General features: G+C 52.0%; 2 protein-coding genes across 2 annotated transcripts in view; one reads left to right on the forward strand and one right to left on the reverse strand.

Annotated features, from left to right (window-relative positions):
* Positions 1 to 3,831: 3,831 nt before the first annotated feature.
* DNAH10 (dynein axonemal heavy chain 10) overlaps positions 3,832 to 24,994 on the reverse strand; it is a 125,750-nt gene continuing 104,587 nt past the window's right edge. The window contains exons 66-81 of the mRNA XM_081037124.1: positions 24,278 to 24,382; positions 23,720 to 23,874; positions 23,042 to 23,196; positions 21,823 to 22,006; positions 21,056 to 21,256; positions 20,113 to 20,322; positions 19,833 to 19,928; positions 19,017 to 19,188; positions 18,435 to 18,566; positions 18,051 to 18,262; positions 17,803 to 17,970; positions 16,493 to 16,673; positions 15,283 to 15,428; positions 9,435 to 9,584; positions 5,534 to 5,717; positions 3,832 to 4,408 (exon numbers count right to left, since the gene is read on the reverse strand). Coding sequence (XP_080893250.1) covers positions 4,290 to 4,408; positions 5,534 to 5,717; positions 9,435 to 9,584; positions 15,283 to 15,428; positions 16,493 to 16,673; positions 17,803 to 17,970; positions 18,051 to 18,262; positions 18,435 to 18,566; positions 19,017 to 19,188; positions 19,833 to 19,928; positions 20,113 to 20,322; positions 21,056 to 21,256; positions 21,823 to 22,006; positions 23,042 to 23,196; positions 23,720 to 23,874; positions 24,278 to 24,382 — 2,570 coding nt within the window. The 3' untranslated portion in view covers positions 3,832 to 4,289. The remainder of the gene's footprint in view (positions 4,409 to 5,533; positions 5,718 to 9,434; positions 9,585 to 15,282; positions 15,429 to 16,492; positions 16,674 to 17,802; positions 17,971 to 18,050; positions 18,263 to 18,434; positions 18,567 to 19,016; positions 19,189 to 19,832; positions 19,929 to 20,112; positions 20,323 to 21,055; positions 21,257 to 21,822; positions 22,007 to 23,041; positions 23,197 to 23,719; positions 23,875 to 24,277; positions 24,383 to 24,994) is intronic.
* On the forward strand, positions 9,228 to 13,648 carry CCDC92 (coiled-coil domain containing 92). Its single transcript, XM_081037125.1, has 3 exons — positions 9,228 to 9,368; positions 9,902 to 9,943; positions 12,247 to 13,648. Exons 1-3 carry the CDS (start codon positions 9,239 to 9,241, stop codon positions 13,020 to 13,022), a joined length of 948 nt encoding a protein of 315 aa, XP_080893251.1. The 5' UTR covers positions 9,228 to 9,238; the 3' UTR covers positions 13,023 to 13,648.

Below are 24,994 nucleotides of genomic sequence, written 5' to 3' on the forward strand. Positions count from 1 at the left end.
GCGCAGGCTCCTGAGTGGCCGAGAGGCTTCACCTGACCTGGCTCCAGCACAAGGGGCTGAAACACTCAGCCTAGGAATCTTGGACTTCACATGGAAAATTGGGGCCCTCTAAACCAAAACTGCTAAGTTCCCAGTATGTGGCTGCATCGGGTGGTTATTATAAAAAGCATATAAATAAAAGTGGACCCTGAAAGAATGTGTCATGAACCAAGGATTATAATTAAACCCATTATGGGAGATTGAGGGCATATACAAGAGGGAAACAAAGCAAAGGCCGTGTACAAATGGGAAAAGTGACTTTTCACAAGGTAAAGGACAATAAGAAAAAGATGAGACTGAATTGCATCCCATCCTTTAAAAAATCCTGCGCCTAAAATACAGCTCTTGCTCACTTTGCCCAATTTCCCCCCTCCCACAGCTGACAGATCGTGTATGAAATACATCTATCCTCTCTCTTATTTGACTTGTATTTCTTTTCGTTTCTTTCTGCTGGGTTAATGTGCGAATGCCTCATTTATCTAACACCATCCAAATTTGGTTGCCAAGACAAGCTCTAAACTAACCTGCCTACCTTGCGTCATTCTCACACTTAACCAGCTTCATCTGGTTCTCAGCCATTGCTCGTTTGTTTTACACGACAGACCCTCTTAATGGATCGTATTTTGTGGGGAGTTTTTGTCCTCCCCTGGAACTTAATGTGCGATTCACTGAAGCACTAGAATGTAGGATTCTGGGAATTCTCTCATTCTCTGACACAATAAAGAATCATTGTGAGTGGGAAGAACTTTAGGGGAGTCAGCCTGAGATGTCATCAGTGAAATGTGCCTGATTTATACAGCACTTGCAACTCATGGAAAAGAAACTCTCAAACAAGTGAATAATCAATGCCGGCACGGTCAGATCACTACATGGAGAATCAAGCGGTAAAGCAGCCTTAGGTAGACATGCTGAAGCCGTCAAAACAAGTCACGGGAAATGAATACCTAGGTAAACGCCTTCTTCAAAGAATAAGTTCATTTTTTAAAAAATATTGGTACTCAAGCTGTTATTCCATAGAAATAAATCCCCAATAAAAACAAGTATTTTATTAGTGATCACCAGAGGATATGTAATTACTAAAATTAAGTGTCTGGCCATGGTGACTTGAGTCACTGAATTGACTATTGTTGGACTATTTTAATCATTTCAAAGATCACTAATGTCCTTCCTGTTTCAACTCTTCTGAAACAACTCGTTTGGGCCCATTCTGGAGACGGGAAGTCAGAGGTGACTTGTTTTAGCTTGATTGCCTCGCTAAAGGATAACGCTGTCCAAAAGCACATGGCTGGGGCCGCGCAGAACTTTTCTGACTATCACAGGACAAAGTCTCTTCTCTTTGTAAATGGTAATCAGCTCAAACACCCAATAAGGGTTGAGCTAAACGTGTTCTATTAGCTCTCATGAAACAACTATTTTACTTCTTTGTAAGTAATAAAAGAAACAATGGCTAAATTAAAATGAAGAGAACTTCAGTTAATAACACCTTTCTTTCCTTAAAACCTATACTATAATTAGGCCTGCAAAATGGATAAAAGAAGCCCTGTCAGTTAAATCAATTGAAATGGTTCATCTGTTTGGCAAACCATATAGAGAGAGGTTTTGAAAGCAAGTGAACACGTTTTCTCAACCTCGGAAATACAATTTAGGTAGTGATCAGCAAGCACTAAGATTAAGAAGTCTCTCCTACTTCATTAGTGTAGAAAGACAGTCTGGCATTTGGGTGACTGTATCTTTTAGTTACCAACTTGTGGACAATTCAAATCTGCAGTAATTGTCCTCAGATACAGAAATGGAAACACTAAATAAGCAGGTGATATCTACTTATTTTCCCTTCCATTTACAGGAAGCTATCACTGAGTAGAACGCTTTGTGTGGTGAGCCGTGAGATTTGTATATCCCTAAATTGTTGGCGCAGGATCATCTTGGTAAACGACAAGCTTGTTAGAAGTTCACAGACAGCACATCTGGTTAGTTGTAAATATTCTCAGCTGATGAAACGAGGCTATTCGGCTGATCCCTGGGGGACAGTCATCCTGGAGGGGGCAGGAGGAGGTCACAGCGAGAGCGGGAAGGGCCACGCAGAGCCGCCCCAGCTCCACTGGCCACTTGACCGCCTCCTTCCGTAGGGGCAAGTTTTAAGATTTCCTCTTTGAAATCGAAAGTGCTGAGCAGACTGTGCTGGCATCATGCCCAGACAGCAGTCCCTCCTGCTTGGGAGATGAGGTGCTGGGCTCCTGCCTTCTGCAGTGGTGAGGTGAGCCACAGGGTGTGGGCTTTCTGACACTTGCCACCCAGTTTTCCAGGAGGCCCAAGGCACTTCCAGAAGGTACCATTCCAGACCGAGGGAGCTCATGTGTTTGCCCACCTTGGCCTGCCCAGCCCACTTAGAGACACTTTAGACAACCTGAAACACAGATTGGCTTTCTTGGGACATTTTCACACAGCGGGTACAAGCCCCTCCCAGTGTGCAGACACATGACGTGGGTTTTAAATAGAAGCCAAATAGAAACTCTTAAAGGATGAGCTAATCAGACTGCAGAGAACACGGTTAATAAGCCCATGATGGAGGCCTCCGGTGGCTGCTGACTTCCCAGACAGCCACGGATCGTATTTCCATGTCTAATTGCAGTGTCTCTAATCACATCTATTACGACTCTAATGTCAGGCTGTACGTTCTTCCAGAAGGAAATGGCTGTCAGCATCTAAAGAACTGTTGATGGACCTTGTGTTTTATGATGGATAATGTCAGAGAAATACAGGATGTGTAATGCATGCGGTCGGGAAGTCCTCCGTGCAGGGCACGGTCATCTCTGCATACCTTGGGGACGCTAAATTGCTCCTTTTGTAAAAATTGCCTTCCTATTAAGTCTTCTTGGTTCTGGTAAACTGATCAGGATGCTAGCAACCATAGACGACTCTGGAACGATAATTAAAACACATGATACCACTTCACTAGTGGTTAGTTAGTGATTCTCTTTTTAAGGAGAAATCGCTTTATAATTTTTTTGACTATAAATGTACGTTCACTAACGAAGCTTTAGGTCGTACCCAAATAGAGGTGTTTTCTTTTAAGGAAAAATCACCCAAAATTCACTGTCTAGAGATAAGTGCCTTTAACTCTTTGCTGTATAATGTCCTAGCGTTTTTATCTACTTATACATACAAAAGTGTGGTATTCCACTTTGTAATGGTGAGCATTCTTTTTAGCAAAAGGTTTCTATAGTGATCATTGAATGCTTACACTTCTTAAAATGATGTCCTTTTTCTTGGTGCCCTCACTCTTGGGGATGCTCTGATAACTGACTCGTTGAATTTCTTAAATACAAGTACAAATAGGAATTGTAGGCTCCTACAACTTCAGTTTCTTTATCCAGGATTGTTGTGAATTCAGGATAACCTCAGTATTTGGTATTCATTTTCAGAGAGGTTAAGTTTCCTTTCTTCTAAAATTCGGTATTTTGGATTGAGAGTTGATGGCCTAATTAGCCTTGGACCTTTTTTAGCTTCTCGTAAAGTACTATAGATTGTTTCAGACTAAGAAGTAGGTTTTACTGTCCCTTAGGGCACCTTGCTCTGCCTTGCTTCCCTGAATGGCTCCTCTCCAGTGAAAATGGAAGATAAAGGCCAGCAGAAATTGCTTCTGTTTGCTTTTATGTTTCCCTCTTTGGAAGCAACTGGAATATGTTTGCTAGCTCATTTCTACACTTAGATAATACTCAAGAAATGCCCTAGGGTGGGACTAAGTAAACAACCTGAAGATCTATTTATGTAACTATTGACCGACAGTTACATAAAATCGTACAGCTAACATTTATTGAGCACTTACCATATGCCAGACAACAGAAGTGATTGCATTCAGCATTTAAAATAACCCTATGAGTTAGATATTATGATTTAGGTGACAAGATAGGGTTTGGATTTAACCCCAAACACAGCCTAACACCTCAAGGCTGTCCATTCTGCTTTTATCCCGTTTTGCTAAGGAACTCTTTTTTTGGCTTCCATTTCTTGCTTCGATAGAAAGAGGTGTTGGTATCGCTGATTTGAAGGTTTCTTCAAATCATTTTCTGAGTCCACGGATCTACTTGGAAAACCCCCTCCCTGCTAGGAATCATCTGCTCTCCTACATTTCATCACCACACTGCTGCCTTGGTCCCTTGGCCAGCCTTCCTTTTCTCGATGGCAGTGCTTCAGCTGCAGGACACCAGAGCAGCTCAGAAAGTTCCCACAAAAAAGCCACGAGGTCCTTATCACAAAACGCTGCAATGCTCCTGCAGTCTGTTCAGAGCCGGGCAGCTCCTGTCGGCCCATCGGCCTTGTGGAAAACACTCAGGGAGGCCAGCGGACTCCGGGTCTGTTCGTTCACAGCCTGAGAGAACCAAATGTGAACAGGTCATAACTTATTCATGACAGGAATCTAAAATAGCTTGTTATAACTAATTCACAGCTCACATGGGTACCGGAGTGCTATTTTTTCAGACACTAAAATTATCACCCTATTTCTATGGGTTTTGTGCGGAGCAAAGAGATAAGTCTGCTTTTGATTGCACAGGAACAAAGAAATTTCCCATTATTAAATGGTGAGAGCCTTTCCCATCAAAGCTGTTCCATTTCTTTCAGTCCAAGAAAAGTGGTCCAGGGGTACTTGAACGTCTTGCCTCTGGCATGTCAGGAAATGGTGGGGTGAGGTCCCGTTCCAGTCAGTGCTGCCACCAGGCTTTCTGACGAACGGGATGCAGTTCCTGCTGGACGGCCACTCGGCACCATTATGAAGCCGTAGCAAATTATCCGACGCCCATGCATAATGTGAGTCCAGATGTGAAGGAAGAACGGAGGTGAACTGGGCAGGGAGGCGGCCGGTGGTTTGCCAGGAGCATTCCAGACAGAGGGAACAAGGTGTGCAAAAGCCCTGGGTGGGAAGGTGTGGCCAATGCTGGGGCGGGGTGGACAGCAATGTGGATGGGACCCGAGGCTGGCGAAGGGACAGGCTGAGCAGGCGGGGCCTCTGCAAAGGTGTGGCTCGATCGCAAGAGCATCCAAGGGCTGTGACGTGATCCAAGTAGTGTTTGAAGATGAAAACGTAGGCAAGATCTGTGCGTGCGTGTAGGAGAGCCACTAAAGAGAAAGGAAGGTATGTGCTTGAAGGGGGATGACGTGAGTCTGGCTGGGGCTCCTTCCCACTGGGACCCAGGGGCTGTTTCCGACAGCTGGTGGCCCAGCGGAGAACAGCTTATCGCTGACTCAGCCCCCGGAGGGCTCCTGTCAGCCTGTCCTGGGAGACAAGGACAGCGTGTGTGGCTCTGGCTCTTGGCTGGGACCTGGAATCCAGAGGATCAGGACACATATGCAGTGCGATGGGCACTTGTCCTTTCATCATGAAGCAGCCCTGTGCCTTAGAAAGGCTCTGTGGGTGTCCGGCCCTCACCTGACGTCCTGAAAAATTAGCTGGTGTTAAAAGCATGGGCAGGGGTGCCTTTCGGTTGTCGAGTCTCACCTGGGTGCCGAGCGCAGGTGGCTCCTGCCCCCCTAAGCCGTGCTGTTCCACGTGGTGACAGCGCCCTGGCTGGCGCCCTGCTGGGGGATGCCGCGTTCCCTTCCCAGCTGCCGTGTGCCGTGCTCATTTCCCATTTCAGAGCTTTTTGAGATGGACGTATACATTTGGGAAAGCATCTGAATTTCTGCGTGAAACAAATCAACAGTAGCCTTCATGACTTTTGAGTTAGGAGGAGAAGTGGACTTGAGCTACTGACAGACATTTGTCCTCAGGCTGCACCAGAGCAGACTCAGTGAGGTCGGGGGCTCAGTCTGTCCGAGAACTGTCGTTCCAAGCACGTTATCCCCAGGGGACAATGTTAGCATTTCTCCTCGCCCCGGGGTGCCGTCTTGGCCAGGCTCCCATCTCTATAGAACCCATCTCCACAGAATTTGGAATGGAAAGCCTTTTTCCCGGTGTTAATTTTATGAACAGAGTGAAGAGTAAACATAAATTTAATAACCTAGAGAATTTACCACGGCAAAACACACATATGCGGCTTCATGTCCGAGTTACATCAAGGTCGCCTGTTCAGCAGGATGCCTCCTCCTGAGGTGCCCATCCCATTGCTTCTGCCAAAGGTCTATGGGAAGACTGGCAGAGCTGTGCACGTTCATCCGGGTGGGGCCCTAGCGTGACAATGCCGGGGCGCCCCTCTGTGCGGTTTTGGGCAGCATCTCCGAGGGGAGGGCAGGACCAGGGCTCCGGCTGCACTGCCTTTGGCGGAGCGAATGACTGGGAAACTGCCGATGGCTCTCTGCGACAAACGAAACTGGATTGCCTCAAGACAAAATGCAGTGACACCAAGAGCTCACAACTGGTAGGATGTGCCCTCGTGACACAGAAAGTGCGGGGCTTGGCCGTCACCTTGCATGACTGGGTGACATCAGCTTAGGTTGGGCGAATGCCCTTACTGGAACAGGAGGCCTCTTCGTCCGGAGGGGATGCCCTGCGCTTTGACCTTCATCCATCACACCGACCTTTCTAGTGAAGCGCAGGAATCGCCTCCTCGCCTCTGACCCCCACAGTATCTCAGCGACCCAGCCTGAGGTAAGCCTCTCAGGCCCGACGCCGTTTCTTCCTCCCATGAGCTGCGTCTCTCAGCTGCGTCTCCTGGGCCTAAACGGGACGCAGCTTCTATAGCTTCATTCATGTCAATTTATTGGAAGGATTGAGTCATTATGGTGATTACCTGTCATCAGTAGCTGAGGGTAAGAAATTAAAATGTCACCTTTTAAGCAGCAGCAGCTCTCTGTCAGTGATACTGTTAAGCTTTTGAGCTGATGAGAAAATAACTTGGTAATTTGGAGACCATTGGGAGATGGGACTTGCTTCTCGGACCCAAGAAGACCTGTCCTGTTCGTGTATACCCAACAAATGGAGAACGCCCTGTGCAAATGAGAACCTCCTCATTTGCGACTCTAAGGTCAACATGAGCTTGAAAAAAGGGAGGCCAGCGCCAAGTGAAATATCACAGGGTTGCAAAATCCTTGTCGTCCAGCTGTCAGAGCTCCCGGAGCGGTCATCGAGGCTCCCTTGCTGGCTTTGCACACTAAGGAACCACCGCTCCTGTGCCTGGTGCTGCTGCTTCGAGGCTGCCTGCCCGTGGTAATGGGCAGCTGCAAGGGCACATTGGGATTTCTGCAGTTACAACGGTGAATTAATGAATTACAGCTTGAGTATACTTCAAAGTCGCCAATTCACCAAAGCAGTTACGATGTGAATACTTATTTAAATCACAAATTTGTTACAAATAAAATTTCATACCACACTATGGTGGAGTAGGGTGGCTGCCTTGTTACCTTTTTCTCCCCTCCCTAGGGTAGATGACAGAAGCAGGAATGGGCACACTTCATTTGTATGATCAGGCTGGAGGAAACTGTTGGGAAATTTTGTTTGCTTGCAGCGAAGAGTGCCTGTCAATCAAGCAGGAAGCCGACGGAACAAAAGCCCTTCACCCACACTCAGCAGACGGCCCCTGGGGCCCACTGTCTAACAAATGCTGATTATGGAGCAGCCTGGAGTGTGTGGAGGTGGGGACCCACTCACACTCGGGCCATCACAAGCCATGAAGGGTCAGGAGTGGATAACCTCACCCAGTCTGGGGGGCAGTGCCCCCCAGGAGTTTGTGGTCACAGCAGGGATGAGTTTGGGGGCAGGGCATTTCCCAGGAGGGAGCTGTGTGAAGGAAACTCAGCCCCTCCATCATGTGCAGCCAGACGCAGGTAGAGGTCACTGCCTGGGGAGACCAGTCTGTTTCAGAGACATCACTGTCATTTATGCAACCAGTTCCCTCTTGTCAGACTTGGAGTTTGTTTCCAGTCTTTTCTGACTAAACTGCAGTGACAACCATTCTCACAGCCACCGTTTTTACACAGAAGTAATGGCCTCCTTCTGGTGGATTCCTAGAAATGAAATTGCTAAGTCGGAGGGATGATGATTTGAAGGTTCCAGACACACTGCGCCAGATCGCTTCCCACAACAAGGCTTACCGGTTATCACAGCCACCCCAGGTGGCACTGTGTTCCCTTAGCCGCTGCTCTTTCTCTTGCCAGCGTCCCCGAATGGATGGCCTGTCTTCCATCACCTTGTCCCTTTGCAGGACGGGTCAGTGTTTTCTCCCCTTCTCAGCCTTGCCCGTTGCGCGCCCTTTCCTCCTCTGCATTTCTTCAGTTTTCCTTTGCGGCCTGTGGCCTGAGATGATCACAGGAAGCTTTCTCATGTGAATGAAAACGTGTGTCCTGAGTTCCAGGGACAAACTATTCTGAGCTCCAGAGCTGGGGCGTAACTGTGTGGCTGGTCTCACAGATAACAGAGTAATGGCTGTCGCCCTCCCAGCGTGGTGACAGCACCTGGGGGTGTCGTCTCCAGAGCCATCCGACAGATGAGCCACATACTGGTAGCCCTTTGAGAAGTGGTGTTTCCTCCAGCGAGGCCTCTGACATAATAAATTAGGAAAAATGCACTCTGAGGCTTAGCACTTACAGAAGCATTTATAAACAAACAATCCCCATTTGGTCCCTTGCCTTTTTCAGTGCTGGCAGCGCATCTTGAATTACTCTGGTAGCTCTTCCAGAAAGACCGACTGACTTCACCACATTTCTCAAGTTACAGTAAAGGCAGAGGCTCTGAGGCTCTGAGTGAGTGGCTGATGACTGATGGTGACGGAAGCCACGGTGCGGGGGGTGCAAAGTGGGGGGCAGACTCCTGCAGGACGTGGCCCTGTGAGATCCTTTTGGGGAGGTTCCCAAGAAGGACTGGGGGCTCAGCTCTGAAATCCAGGGGCTTCCCTCCGAGTCCCACCCGCGTCTTCCCCTGACTCACTTTGGCCAGGTCAAGACACCATTTTAAGCACATGTTCACCCCATGTCCCAGGCGCCTGGTTTTCCTGTGGGGTGGCAATCGGTGTGTACCTGGTCAGAGAACTCTTTCGAGAGTTTCTGGTCATGGTCTGTTGAGTTACGTGGCCTATGGAGAGGCCAGGGTTTGGAGTCGGGGTCCTGGGTTTGATGTATTCCTCTATCTGGAGCTGGGCCTCACACTGCCCATGACCCCACAAAGCCGAAGAGGGCAGTAGGCAGGCAGCGTCCTTACCCACCCGGTGACCCTCATTGTCAGGGATAGCGACCAGGGTCGGTATTTCCCACAGGTCACCTGGATGCCAGCATGGCAGCCACGAACCTGGAGAACCAGCTGCACAGCGCACAGAAGAACGTCTTGTTTCTGCAGCGGGAGCACGCCAGCACGCTCAAGGGCCTGCACGCCGAGATCAGGCGGCTGCAGCAACATTGCACAGGTGCCGAGGGGCCCCACGAGTGGGGGCAGGTCTGCGGGGGGCTGTGGTGCAAAGCAGAACCCTTACCAGGGCAGGGTCAGATGGGGGCTGGCTCAGCAGGCGGAGTGAGGGGATTTCACCCTCCTGGAGTCCGAGGGCATGCCGCACCCCATCCTCTGGGATCACACACTCCGCTCCGGGCAGAAAGCTGCAAAGCCTTTCTTCACGGACCGAGCACTTAAAAGATCAAAGTGCAGTGGTTAGAATTTGCAACACATTTTGCACCTGATAACCAAGGTGTAACATACAGAGCTAGCCACTTGCTGATTGTGGGTGCTAGGTATGTTTTAGGGGAAAACTGGGCTCCCTGGGAATCCTAGTGAAAACAGTGGCTGCTGCTACTAGTTTCTGCTGTCCTCACGCTTCCGGCTCAGCCGCCTCTGTCCGGGCAGGAAACAGGGCTGATTGTGGGAGTCAGGGCTGCATCTCTAGTGCCGAAGAAGCTGGTGAAGTATACTGTAACCACACAATTACGTCTGTGCTTTCCTTTTTAGATTTAACATACGAGCTGACACTCAAAAGTTCAGAAGAGACAGGTAAGAACTTCCTCCCCACAAGTCAGCAACGGTGTGTTTCCTGTGGGGCATATGTTGGTGCCCCTTGTTTCCCTGAGAAAACACATTCGCTGTAAGAGGTGAACGCGTGGCCTAAGAAACAGTGGGAGGGAAGTTTGGAGCCCTGGGTGTGACGGGGGGCCAGTGGGGCAGGGACAATAGCTGCTTTTATTTTCTTCCAACTGACACATATATTTGGAATGCCTCTTACATGCTTTTCTGGATTCTCTGATTTTCTACGGTCAATATGTGTTCGTTTGTAATCAAGAAATAGGGGGCGGCCGGATGGCTAGAGCACGAGCTCTCAACAAGGCTGCCGGTTCAATTCCCACATGGGATGGTGGGCTGTGCCTCCTGCAACTAAAGATTTAACATAGTGACTGCACTTGGAGCTGAGCTGTGCCCTCCACAACTAGATTGAAGGACAATCTGGAGCTGATGGGCCCTGGAGAAACACACTGTGTCCCAATATTCCCCAATAAAAAAATTTTTTATAAAAGGAAAAATGCCCAACCTCAATCATAATAAGATAAATGTAAATTAAAATGTAAAAAAATAGGTACGATTTAACCCAGAAAGAGGAGTAGGGCCCGACCCCCCCCTACGTCCCACTCAGATAGCAGAGGCTGTGCTTACTAAGCATTGGCTGAGTGAGGGATCAAATTCCTAGGTGGCCCCCAAAGGGTCATGAGAGTCTAGTCCCCCAAACACTTCCCCTCAGCCAGACCCCCCAGGACCCCCGAGGTATCAGCACAGAAGAATAAACACAGGGCCTCTGTGACCTGTCACAAAGAACGGAGGGGTGGTTTAGAAAGTGTAGACTCTGCCTGAGTCAGGACCACTTGTGCTCAGCAGGCTTTGCACTGATTACTCATGAGTGCGCCCAGCTGTCACCTCCACGCGGCCGAGCACACTGCCAAGCACTGTTTCCTTTGTGTTAGTCGTATTACAGTCTCCTGCTAGAGGTGGGGTCTGGGGACAGGAGCCCACCCTCAGGTGCCTCCCCTGCCCCCACAGCCTCTGGGCCAGAAACTGGGCCGCCAGAGACTCAGAACACTCCCCTCCAGTTGGAGACCCCTGCCATCTGTCACAGAAATCCGGGCATCCTCATTTTCTGTCCCCTCTAGGCTCAGGCTAATCTGTCTCAGCCCTGAGTCCCAAGGCCGCCTCCACCACCCGATCAGCCCCTGGTCGGTGGCAGGGGCCTGTGGAAACGGTTGGCATGGGGTGTCCCGTGGAGGTGGTGAGAAAGCCTCCCAGGTCCCAGAGTGCACCTGCCCTCCGCATGTGGAAATCACTGCTTTCCCCTGTTGCACGCAGAACTTGCCCGTCCAATGAAGCTCTGAGCACACAGCTGGGAAATACAGACTCCTGGATTCCCTCCCCTGGAGGTTCTGACTCGGAAAGTCCGGGAGGGGACCCAGGAATCTGTTTAAAAAGTGCCCTTGTGATTGACTGCTCAGCGTAGCTATGCAAATACTGCCTCAGGTGATAGAGAGCCGCTGTTGCCACAGCGCAATGTACACGCAGCTTTCACGGGGAAAGACGGAAACATCTAGGAAAGATGTGTGCAGAGGAGGTGGAGCAGAGCTTCCTATGGAAGAGTGGAGGAGAACTGACAAAGCAGGAGGCTCTGATTTGCAGGAACAACCGTCCGCCAAGAGCAGCTCTGGAGTCTAGGGGAGGAGGGCTCAGGCCCACGCGCTCCCTCCCGGGGACCCCGAAAAGTCAGACCCAACAAGCATCAGTCCACATAGCCCAGGACTCCGGCCTCCTGCCCGCCCCGAGGAGCTGTGGCGAGTCCTTTAATATCTCTGACCCTGCAGCCTCGTCTCAGAGGTGCCCACGCATGTAAGTGCCCACCCGACCGCCAGGGCCTCCTGTCTGCTCGGCCACTTCAGAGTTTTTGTGCTTCAAACATGGGGACGTTTTACGGTTGTCCTTCAGAACAGAGCTTTGCATGGAGCCCGCATTCAGTAACCATCACCTGAGCACACAAGTGACCTGCTAACTGTAATCCTAAGTACTTGGTGAGGTCAAAAACTCTGAAATTGCCTGTTTCAGCTTTAGCGGTTTTTACATTTGGAGACATTCTTTTATACACTAAACCAGAGAACTGAGCCCCGCCCCGGTCTCCCTTCTTCACTGAGGGGCGCAGACACGGAGGCAGGGTCCCGTCAGTGCCCGGGGGTCGGGCCTCAGTGGGAGCAGGACACCCCACACTCAGGACGTCCTGCCGCGTCCGCAGTGGGCTCTTAACCTGCTCCCTCCCCTCGTCCTTCTAGGAGAAGGGTCGTCTAGAAGCAGCGAACTGAAGAAAAGATGTGACGAACTGGAAGCGCAACTGAAAGTCAAGGAGAAGGAAAACCACGAGCTGCTGCGGGAGCTGGAGCAGAAGAACGCCATGATCGCCGTGCTGGAGAACACCATCCGGGAGCGGGAGAAGAAGTACCTGGAGGAGCTGAAGGTTAAGAGCCACAAGCTGAACATGCTGTCCAGCGAGCTGGAGCAGCGGGCCGGCACCATCGCCTACCTGACCTCGCAGCTGCACGCCACCAAGCGCAAGCTGCTCGGCTCCAGCGGGACCTGGGACGGCAGCCCGTGCGGGAGCCCCGTGCTGGCCGGCTACAAGCCAGCCCCCCCCAGAGACAAGCTGCCCGAAACGCCCCGCCGCCGCATGAAGAAGAGCCTGTCTGCCCCCCTGCACCCCGAGTTTGAAGAGGCCCACAGATTTGGGGGCGAGAGCCGGAAACTCCTTTTGCGGGAAGCAGTGGATGCCATGCCCGACCCCACGCCGTTCCTGCTGGCGCGGGAGCCGGTCGAGGTCCACCTCGTCAAAGAGAGGCCCCTGGTCATCCCCCCGATCGCATCCGACCGCAGCTCGGGCGAGCAGCACAGCCCGGCCCGCGAGAAGCCGCACAAGGCCCACGTGGGGGTGGCACACCGGATCCACCACGCCACCCCGCCACAGGCCCAGGCCGAGGTGGAGACACTGGCGGTCGACCAGGTGAACCGAGGCAAGGCTGCCAGGAAGCACTCAGGGACGGACAGAACTGTGTGAAGCCTGCCCGGCGGCCGCACCGGCTGTCCACGCACTGTGATCGCCACTTGGAACAACTCAGCCACTCCCTTTTCGTTTTGTTTGTAATTTCCATGCATGCCAAATTTTTTTCAGACCTGTCAACGGGTAGTTCTCCTCCTGCTCCACCTGCTCCCTCACTGACACCAGAATAGGACCGTGCCCCCTGCTGCACAACACGTATTTACTAACCGCCGTGGCCTAACGCCTGTGTGCCCAACGGCTTGCTTCTGATCCCACTCCGTGTAGCTCAGTGCACGCGTGGGCAGCGCGCAGGCCACAGGCTGCATTGCTCCTCGATGCTAATGAAATCAGATAGCCACACGCCTGCGTACACAGCCGGAGCCACACATACCCCCGACCTTAGCCCTCCGGTTTCCAGGGCAGCCTGTGGGGAGCAGCCTCTGCTCCAGCCCGGAGACCCCGTAACCTCCCGACACACCTTTCCCAGGGCGGCACTGTAAGCGAGCAGCTGTATGTGTATGTCACGGGACTAAATAAGATGACGTTATTCCTCATCTCACCACAACCTGAATGTGTGTTCATATTTTTTGTTAGTTTTATCCAAAATGTTCAAGATCCCAACAAACTTTATTTTCTAAACCTGCCTTCTTTCTGTTCTGTGTCTTTTATTAAACCACCTGAAGGAGGGCCTAGGAGGAGGCTAGTTGGGGAAGAGAAACAGCAAGATTCATCCACCCCTTCCTGTTACTACTGTATTCTTGCCCTTGGGAAGGTGGGGGGTTCACTTCCAGAAAGAGGAGGTCCCGTTACCTCTCACTGCCCAGGGTCGCGGTCTGTGCTCTGAAGTGCTGGCAAAGCTACTTTTGCTCGTTTCTGGGCCCCGGCCCTGTGTCCTGTTAGCCTGGCCCCTCCCTCAAAGAGGAAAGCCACAGCTCACCTCTCGTCGGGCCTGGCCAGGGCTCCAGGTGGGCCCCGTGGCGTGCACAAGGAAGGGACACCCCGTAGCTGCTGGTCCTGGGGTTCTAAGTTGCGCCCAACCCCACACAGACCCAGGCAGGGTCGGGGCAGGAGCTCAAGCAGGAATTAAACACCAAGCTCAACGGCCTCACCCACACGCTGACAGGCCAGAGCCAGAGCCCGGCCAGAAGGCTCTAAAGGGGGGAGGAGGGGCTGTGGGTGACTGGCCACCTCTGCTCTGTGCCCGGCACCACCAGCCCATGGAAGGGGGGCTCTGCCTGAGCCCACCCCGTCCCTGGGCCTTGTACCCCACACCTCAGCAGACAGATCTTGCCCCAAAGGGGCATCTGCTGAAACAGACCCAGGTCATCCAAAACACGCTTTTAAAAACTTGTTAGGATTCTCACTTGCACCAGTGGCACACCAGGCACTTTTGCTTAATCGACTGTTCCCTCTGAGAAGGAAAAGAAATCTCAACATCAGAAAATGCTCTCGTATTGAATTTACTTTTTTTGTATTCTTAAAAAAAGCTTCAAAAACCAAACCATTCAGGTTAATTTATGCAGAAAGAGATTAAAATGGCTTATTTCAAATGAAAGGGAAATTGTCGTCAGTCCCCTCCTGCCTCCTGAGAGGCCCCAAGAAATGACCAATCATCGTTCACGAATGCCCTTCAGCCAGCGAGTTAATCAGAATTCAGGGTGAGACAGACCCCTTGCAGCACCCAGTGAGAAATGTGCTTCGTGGTGAAGAGATCGGCCTCAAAGACCAAGCCAACCCCCATGGCATTCCTTCTGGTGGAGGTGGTGTACACTGGCGTCCGGAAGGTATTCTGCAAAGGAAAGGTGCGTGAGGAGTCCCGAGTGAGAGGAGAGGGCTCATCACGGGAGGGCTGAGGCTTGTCTAAGCGCCATCCTGCAGCGCTGCATCTAAGCAAACAGGACCCGTGGCCGCTAACTTCCCCCAGACACACTCATGAGAATCCAGGCCGGGCAAAGCAGCAGGCATGCCATCCACGCCAGCGCTAACTACTGTCTGTTTCCAGCACTGCCCACAGAATTTCACGAGCAGCCAGGAGCCTCTCCGGAAGTTAGTCTGGACCTCAGCTTCTGCCCTTGAATCTGTGCCCCTGAGAAGCCTGCAGAGACGCGTGTGCACGTGTGCATTTTTCGGGGAGTGACTCCACGCAGTCAGGGTATCCCAAAGGCTCCCCCAACCCATAAGAGACAAGCGCCCATTGTTAAGGCAAGACTGCTTGAAACCGCCTGGTGGGTAACCAGTCGGCAGAGACGCGGGGAAGCGGCGCCCCGTGACCTCCCACCTGCAGTTTGAGGCGATGGGCTTCAATGGGGATGACCTTCAGGATGGGCAGGTCCACAACCAGCACCTTGGCTTTGCTCTTGACGAGACATCCTCTTTCTATGTCCCAGTCGGCACCTTCCAGATACAGTCCTGACACAAAGCATCCTAGAGGCACCGGAAGAGAGCCGAAGCTGACAGGAGGCACCAGAACTTCCACTGGGGGACAGCGCTCTCTGACGCAGGTATCCGACACACAGGAAGGTGACTGACTGGCCTTCCCCAGACATAGCTCAGGCCTTTTTCTAAGAGGGGGCCGGCATTTCTGCCCTGCCCACCTTCCCTTTTGAGAGGAGCAGCCCAGAGGGGACACTCTGCAGACCCCATGACCCTCCCCCATGGTCGCAGTGAAATGGACGAGGGGTGGCCGCCTCTGCCCAGCCATCTACCAGCAAGGCACACAGGCTGAGACGGCCTTGGGCCCCCACGCTGGCACCACCCCAACCCCACATCCCCTCTGAGCAAGTGACTGGGGAGCAGGAAACTGAAACCTGGCAGAGAAAGTGGTCTCTGGTTAGGACACAGGAACATGGAGAGGAGCAGACGACAGTCAACAGGCCCAGAGAGAGTGGTGGCCCTGACACCTGCCAGTCCCTCAGTGACCTCGCTGGCCTCCTGGCTGTCCCTGAATCTTTACCATAAATCCCCTCTCAAGAGCTCAAGGGTGCTTTGGTATTTGTGGTTAAATGTCCCCTAAGACAACATGGCCCCGGTAAACAGCAGTTTCCAGCCCCAGTTTGCACAGTCCGTGACCCAGGGACTGGAAGTTACAGCAGAATTGAATGCTTCCGATCTAGTCCATCCGTGTCTGGCGCCCAGGCCCCAAGCCCCTAAGGTTTCCAGGGAAGCCGCCTGGTGAGCTGGTTCTCTGAAAGACCTGATTCTGACCCAGGAGCCCATTTCCCAGAAACCAGCAGGGTGAACATGGGTCAGGCCTCCCCTGGCTTCAGCCCACGGTCTCAAAGGACCACCTGGAAGAGAAGCATGTGTGCTCCCCTCAGAGACATCAAGACAGGGACAGGGTACAGACGGCCAGTATTTGCGGCTGCTTGACTTCCTAACACGGCCTGGCCCATTCAGGCCCACACGACGCTCATCCCTTTGAATCGGGGGTGGCTCTGGGAGGGACACCCTAAACGAGAGGCTGAAAATCCATCAGGAGCCGACCGTACCTTGTCCTGCCCGCTCGCTCACTGCATCGGCATCTTGGAATTTGGTCACTTGTGTGAACAAGGTGGAGCGGTCCAGTGGCCAGCCGTTCCTCCGGCAGGTGGCCTGCACCAGCGCCGTGAGGTAGGATTCTGGGATATGCAGCCCCGAGAGCCACATCACGCTGGGCTCACCCTCAGTGACCTGCAGAGAAGGGAGGGCAGCGAGTGGGAGCCTGGGGCTGCCATCAAATGCTAGGGTCAAACCTGACTAGAAGTGCGTTCACAATAAGAGGTCATTCATTTAGTGGCAAAAAGATGGTGTTGGGACAGCTGGCAGCCCATCTGGGAAAAGCAAGCGGGACCGCCAAGTTCCAGAAGAAGCAGAGATTTAGATGTAACAAAATACCACCAAAGTACCCGATGAAATCTCCAGTGAATATCGTCATAATCTGGGAGTGAGGAATACAAAATCCAGATGCCAAAAAAGAAAAGACTGATATATTTGACTACATAAAAATGTAAAACTTTCCTGTGGAAAAAATACCATGCACAAAAGTCAAAAGACTTAGGACAAGCTGGGGGGATATCTACAACCCTGGCAGACAAAGGGCTAATTTCCTTGATATACAAACAGCTCTTAAAAAAATCAACTTTAAAAGACAGAGAACTCAATAAAAATGAAACCAACATACAAAAAGACAATTCACAGAAAACGAAACACAAAATATCCAAACACATGTAAAATACACTCAGCCTCACCACAGTCAGAGAAATGCACATCTAAACAATTAGACATTCTTGTTTACCGATCAGGGAGAAAAGATCCAAAATACTAAGAACACACAGAGTTGCAGGGGACACAAGGGGAACAGTTGTTTTCACACACTGTTTTCCAGTTCTCTAGAAAAGTACTTGACGAGAGTGTCAGGATTTACAAGGCACACTCAATCCCACATGTCGCTGGAGGAGTTTCCCCGTGGGACGTGCTCACGTGCACCAAACGATGGTAACCACCTAAACATCCACCAGAGGTAAGGCCACGGGGTCTCTGTAAAATGAAGTATCCTAAAAATAACGAGGGGGCCTGCAGGTACTTAGATGGAACCGTTGCCAAGACAGACGCTTAGAGGAACCAATCACGCTGTGTGTTATGCTTCAAAGTCTTAAAAACAAAAAAAAGGCGAAAAGATACGGGTAGAGTCAGAGAGCAGTTCTAGAGCGCCCGAGCGACTGCTCCAGAGGTCGCGCTGGGTAGGAGAAGGGGTTGGGGTGGTCACACGGGGTCCGGGCTGCCCCTCAAAGTGGCCACCAGACAGCGACTTCTCACTTACCCACGACGTGTACTGGCTGAACCGCCGCAGAAAGTAGACCATCCAGTTTCCAAGGGACTTTAGGGTGTCAGGGGCGAGCTTTCTCCAGATGTGAGGGATCTGCCCGAGAAAAAGGGACCTGGCAACATCATCTAACTCGCTGCTCATTCCAACTTCTCCAGCCAAGGCCTGCGGACAGAATCGAGGGTGGTCAGGGAGCCCAGGCAGCACGTGGAGGGGACAACTGCACGTCTGCCAGGCCAGCTTACCCTCTGCAATTCGGCCAGGGACCTGGACATGCGGACGACGAGCTTGTTAAAGCGTTCCAGCTCCTGCAGGAGCACCACCGACGTGGGTGACATTCCCATCCCGAGGTGCTTCCTGACCTGGTCCAAGTCGAAGATTTTGGGCATCTTGTTTTCTATGTCCTTGGCCACCTGGCCAATGTAGTCATCTCGGCTGATGCCACTGCTGGACTCCCCTGAAACCAGGACACATTAGAAGAGCAGGGCATCGAGTGTGGGCCTAGGGCACCTGCACCTTCCGGTCTGGGAAAGACACCGCAACGTGCCAGCTCTCAGGACCAACAGAAACACTAGGTGCCACCCCCGGGGCCCCAACCACATGAATGCAGCTTCCACGGGACGCCTTACCTGTCTGGGGCTGCAGCTCCAGTAGGTGAGCCCACATATCTCGAGCAGCCTGAGTGTAATAGCCGATCTCGGCATTGGAATGAAGACCGAACACTTCTGGTGTGTTGGCCAGCGGGAGGGCCTCGATGGCCTCTAGAGTCACAGAGGACAGACAGGTGACACGTCATGCCGCCCTCGATTTCAGGGGCCCCCAGAGTAACATCCCCAGACACGCAAGACTCATTTCCACTGCTCGGTGGGTGACACGTTTTCAATGAACACTCTACACCAGCACGCCCAGTCCAGCTCTGTCTTTTATGAAAACAGCTCAGGGAGCTTCCCAAGGCCCCCTCGGCCCTTCCAGGCAGAATCGGATGTATCGACCACCATTCCAGGACAGGAAACCTGAACTAAGTCCGTCAGCTCTGAGGCCAGGACGAGCCCATCAGGCCCCCTCACAGGTGACTACACCACCAGCGACGGAGCCCCCCAGGAGGGGCCGGAAGAGCCACCAAACCAACCAGGGAAAACAGGACAGCCGAGCTGCATGGCCCCCCTGAGGAAAGGTGTTTCGGATCCTCTCTGGTGTCTGCGAAACCTCACCAACGAATTTTTCCTTGACGTCACCGCGAGGGATTTTATAGTCCACCTCCTTATTCCGGAAGAAGTGGAAGGGCTGGAATGTGTCGAAGATGAAGTCTCCCAGGTACTCATCCATGTAGATGGTCAGGATGCGCCGATCAAAGCTGTCAATGGCCCGTCCTCCATACATGACCTGAAGGTACAGGGGCTGAGAGCTGGTTGGGCCCCAGAACCCTGGGGGTACCCCGAGGCTGGCTCCGGGGCAAACCCGCGTGCCCTCGGTGCCATCCTGCCGGCCTGGCCACAGTACTGCTCAGACCATGCAGACTGCATAACCTTTGACCCACTGTATACAGGAGGTTTGTCTACCACTCAGAGCCCAGGGGACACGGGGCCCTCAGGAAGTGCTGGAAGCCAGTGCACGATGGGCAAAGTCTCAAAACACAGTGAACAAGCGGTAACACAGAACAACCGAAGAAGCCAGCAGCCACTCCTGTCTTTGGACTTGGTGATGTCTGCCACTGTGTGAGCTGTGAGACCCGTGTACAGTCGTGGTCCCACAGTGGACCTGCACATCCACTGGACGGGAGCCTAAGGCGTGGCCGGGAGGACTGCCCACCCCAGAGCAGCCGAGCCCGCAGTGAGGAACCCGGAACTCCGTGTGGATGGAGCTGACTCAGGACAGAGACACTGGGAGACTGCTGGGACCCAGGGGCCTTCGCGGGGCTGGCGGGCAGGAGGGAGTCACCCGAGGGCACCGAGGGCACGCACAGGGCACCAGGCCAGCCCTGCTCCAGCCCGGGAGGTGTCCCCAGGGGTCCCCCACGACACTCCCACCTCTCCAATCAGGTACTTGAGGCTGCCCCACGGGATCCGAGGGTCATGTTGCTGGAAGGCTTTGGTTAAGTACGTGTTCAGAATTTCCATGCAGACCTTGAAGGAGGAGGAACAGGCTTGGTTATACTCCAACCCACAGAGCCATCCGCATTCTGAGCCCTCTGAGGATGTGGCAGGGACAGCTCCGCTGTTGCCGACTTAGAGCAACGGGCGGGAGGGGACGGGACAAGCCACCAGCGGGGAGGGTCCTGAGGGGACCCAGCCGCCGCTGTGCCCTGACCTGGAAGTCACACTCGTTGAAGTCGTAGTACACGTTCCAGCCGATCTTCCCGAACTTTCTTCTCTCCTGCACCACCGCGTGGAAGAACGCCAACACGTACACCAGGGGCTTGAACGCAGGGTGTGGACACTGCTCCAGCATGTCATGAGGGATCTTGAAGTAAGTTGCTCTCAGGTTGAGTTTCAGCCCGTTGGGTGGCTCTGTGACAACCTGTCAGACGAGGAGGAGACGGTGACGGAAACAGCAGACCCATAGACAGCTCTGAAGGGCATGCAGAACGGAGACTTCCTGGTGTTTCCTTCCTCCTTACGCAGCCGTCTGGCCTATTCCTCAAATAGCCAGTCTCTTGTTAAGGGCCCAGGAGAAGAAGTTAAGAAGTAGGTGCTGTCCTCACGATGCCACTTGCTCAACAAAGGACCCGGAGAAGGTTCTTTAACCTCTCTCTGAACTGTGGGGTCCTCAAATGTAAAATGAAAGCAGTTATGTTTTCCCTCAACCTGCCCCACAAGCAGATGACAAAACCGTTCCCCCAAAATTCTCGGGAGAGTAAGTTAAATGGGGCATGTGAGCCACTGGAACCTTCTGTAAAACCCACTAGAGTACCGCAGGCTGCGGGTGGGCCCAGGATGAGCGATAAGAGGTTTAATCAATGTGAAGTATGTGGAAACTAATGGAGACATTGTTCGGGTTCATCCAGAAGTGGTACAGACAGGCCCGGGAGTCTGAACTGTCACCCAATCATTGTCACTCAATTCGGGACAGTGCTTATCTCCAAAGAGAGAGGGAGACATGGAATTGGGAAGGGGTGTCCATGAGATTCCAACCACATCCTAGGTTTATTTCTAACACAACACAGGCGTGCGTGCGCACACACATGCACAGCAAAATGCCGGTAAACTGAGGAACGGGCTGTGGGCATGTCGGTGTTTGTCCTGAACCAGACCTTCAAGGACTTCTGCAGAATCCCGATGGGGAAGCCCCTAGTGGGGTCCGTGGTGAGCCACAGGCGGAAGTCTGGGTGGGGCTTGGTGACCCTCTCCAGGGACTTCTCCAGGTCCTTCAGCCACTTGACCAGGAGATGGCAGTTCTGTAGCATCAGCCACTGCCCGCGAGCCACCGCCGTCTCCAGCAGCTGCAGAGCCAGCTGCACCAATGGGGAGAGAAGGGAAGAGCTGGTTCCAAAGCTACGCCAAGCCCGTGCTCGCCCAGAGACCCGCTCCTAGCCCCCCAAAAGTGATGGCCCACCCCTCTGAAGCCGGTGATCCAGGAGCTACAGAGGGCCCTTTGAAGACACAATCTTAGAATTCCTTCAAGGCCGCCTGTGTCCGCTGGGCTGGTCCCAACCTGGAAGGTGAGGGAGCATTTTGCACTCAGTGGCTGCACTCGGCCCTACGAGCTCCATCTCCTCTGACACAGAGGCACTTCCTGGGCTGTACCACTGGGGCAGTGACAACCCTGATGGCGGCGGGGTGTGGTTAGGACAGAAGGAGATGAGTGTATGAGCAAAGGGCCCGCGGGGTGGGCTGTCAGAGGGCGGCGGGAGTAGAACTGCACACGCTACTATCGTCCTCCTAGCATGACTCGTGCTCCGTAGACCCAAACGCGTCGAGCTCACGTGTGCAGCGGCACTATTAGCTCGAAGCCTGATTCCCAACAGAGGTCGGGGACCTCACCCCAATTTAGAGCTTATTCCTTCCAACAACAAATTACCTTTTCTTGACCTTGACCCATGGCCAGGAACTTGAGGCGGTTTCCCCCAAAACCACTGCGCTCGGCTAGTTTCATAAGGTCACTGGCAGGGTCGGAGCCCGGGCTCAGAATGAACACGATGGGCGAGTTTGGAGTGCTCTGCTCGAAGACGGCTTCAAAGCTGATCACAGGGGGCTGCACGTACCTGGTGAAAGAAGCACTCACCCTGAGTTAGGAGGTACCCTGCAGGTCAGCTCCAGGTCAGCCGGCCCCTCTGACCAGCGCTTTCCTCCCTGCGTCTGGCACCCTGGGAGGAGCCCCCTGCTCCAGCGGCTCGCACACCCCTCCCCGTTTTAGAACCCAGTTCCTGTGCACATGTGCACACTGGATGGTGAACTGAGTGCTGGGCACCTCTCTGCACTCCTCTGGCACAGCTCGGTCCACCATGTGGGCGTTAGGAGGTCTGTACAGAGCTGGGTGACTCCTGACGGGCGGCCTCTTGGCCAGCCTTCCGGGTTGACGTCCCCTTAGCACAAAACCCACAGGTTCCCCAGTGACAGCTCCAAGGCATGTCCAAAAACTTAGCTGCCAGCACCTAAGGATTGGGAGAAATCCAAATTTGTATCTGCTTTTGAAGAGTCAGAGTATTTGGGTCCCACTGCCACCTAGTATCAGCCACTGGGAGTTGAAGGACAGCTGACCAGGACGTGACCTCTCTGAGGTGCCACCGTCCCCACCCAGCTTCATACCCTCATTGCCATCACCTCCCGGCCATGAGCTCATACTAGTTTGCCAACTAAAATTGTCTGTCTGGCTTCGCACTCGATCCTGGAGCTACAATGTCCGTCAGGTGGCCTCGAGCCACGTGGCCACTGAGCATGGAATTGTGGCTCGTCCGCTGAGCTGTGCTGAGCTCACAGAGGAGCCTAAAGCCTTAATACCAAAAGAAGTACGCACAAGTATCTCAATTACTTGTTCAAATAATATTTTAAATACATTGAGTGAAACACAATATGTTATTAAAATGTATTTCACCTGTTTCTTTTTGAATGTGGCTACTAGAAAACTTGACATTCCCTGTGTCGCGCACATTACATCATTACATGTCTCTTGAATAGCACTGGCTATCAAACAATGCTCCAAGACGGGGCTGTGACAGTTCTCTCTGGAGCCGGCCAACCACTGCCGGCTGTGGGGACGACCTCACAGAAAGGGCCAAGCAAACAAACAACGCACTTACTTCTCTCCCATTGTTACAGTCACATAGTCAGTCACGGCCCGATACACCCGATCCACACGGAAACAGCGCAAAACAAGCAACTTCTGGAAAGGGGTGATGTTTTTATCGTAACCCAAGGGGAATGGAAACTGCTCGAGCGAATCCAGGTCATACCACTGGGAAGAGCAAAGGACAGTCATAGCGGCACCAATGGTGTAATGAGACAGGCCCCATTTTTACATGAAGATCCTAATGGTATAATGAGACAGGCCCCAAAAGCCATTGTAAAAGGATGAAATCTATAGAAGTATGAACATCAAGGCCACTTCTAGTCAGGCCACTTTCTACCCCCCAAAACTATGCACTCCAGGAAGGGAAGGTCTGATTGTTATTCACTGTTGAGTCCCCAGCACCCATCAAGGGACATGGTCTATGGTAGGCACCCAATAAATATTTCTTGGATGGATGGATGGATGGACAGATGGATAGACGGATGGACAGATGGATGGTTCTCCCACAAAGCTAGCTGAGCTAGATAAAGGAGAGTTCCATTCAGGGAATTAGAGGGCACTGGGTTACACTCTGAATGGATCACTCAAAGGAGTATCTTCTCACTTACGAGGACTTAGGCTACTGTCTACGTTTGGAAATTACTGACATGTAGGGAAGGGAAGGAGAAGAAAGACAACATGAGCTCACCTCCTGCCAGACAGACAGATGTTTCTCAACATCATCAGGAAGACTCCCAAAGTTGTCTGAAAACATTTTTGATAGAAGAATGATATCTTCCCATCCCTGGTCGGACAACCAGACACAGGGCTTTTTTCGTTTGCTTTTCTCCAGGGAAATGTTTCCTAATCACAACAGAAGAAGAGTCAATAGCCGACACCAGCACACCAGGAGGAGGAGGCAGCTCTGGACTTAGACTTTTCTCGCTTTGGGGAAAAATCTGCTAGAAACAGAGGACTGGGAAGAGAAGCACGTGTGGGCTTCCCGAGTCATCGCTTGTGGCTCCAAACAGCCACTCAGCGAGGCTTCCAGCCTCAGAGCAGCCTGTAGGTGGAGACTGGCTGCTCCGAGTCAAACCAGAACCATTTCTGAGGTTGGAATTGTCAATCGAAACATTTAATAACGAAGTGCTGTTGGAAGCCGAGTTTTAAGGAGAATTTCTGTTGTTTGTTTGAATGAACAAACTTACATATATATGCAGTGTGGGTCAAGTGAGTTGGAAAGAATGAAATGAGGCAAATTCATTACCTTTTAAAAAGAAAGCTAATTCTTCCTGGGGGACTCTCCCTTCTGCTTGTTCTATCTTGATTGTCATATTGAAAGAAAAGAGTAACTTGTGCTTCTCAAACAACCCTAAAGAGAAATAGATGGATATTGACAATTTAAAAATAAAATCACTTTTAAAACTGAGTTCCTTATGCACAATGTGCTTGAATTTAAGGGAAATGAAACACCTAGACTGCACGGTTGCTTTGAACCCTCATTGCGCCTGACATCCACGGCTGTCTGAGTGTAAAAACTCTGGGCCCAATTTACACGTCATGCCCAATATATATACATACAAATGGGTACACAAACGTGTTCCAAGAAAACGTGTTTTATAAAAGCAGGCAGTGGGCCGGATGTGGGCTGCTGGTTGTGGCGAGCCAGTCTTGATGGTAGAGAAAGCACATGCCATCAACAGACTCTACACTGATAGGAGGAAGCAAAATACTAGTCTTTTTTTTTTTTAGCAGAAGAAATGCCTTCCTGGAAAAAAGTTGTGTAAGTCAAAATCTGGGATTTCAGCTCTACTTCCTATGTGTTAGAAGGCTTGGCTACTTAAGTGAGCCCTGTACCCCATTTGGTACAGGCAGAATTATGTCCCTCCAAATCCGTATGCTGAAACCCTGAGCCCAAGGACCTCTGGATGTGACTGCATTTGGAAACAGGGCCTTTAGAAAGGTGACGCACCTAGAGAGAGGC

This window comes from Rhinolophus hipposideros, assembly GCF_964194185.1.
Source record: "Rhinolophus hipposideros genome assembly, chromosome: 24".
Taxonomy (NCBI): domain Eukaryota; kingdom Metazoa; phylum Chordata; class Mammalia; order Chiroptera; family Rhinolophidae; genus Rhinolophus; species Rhinolophus hipposideros.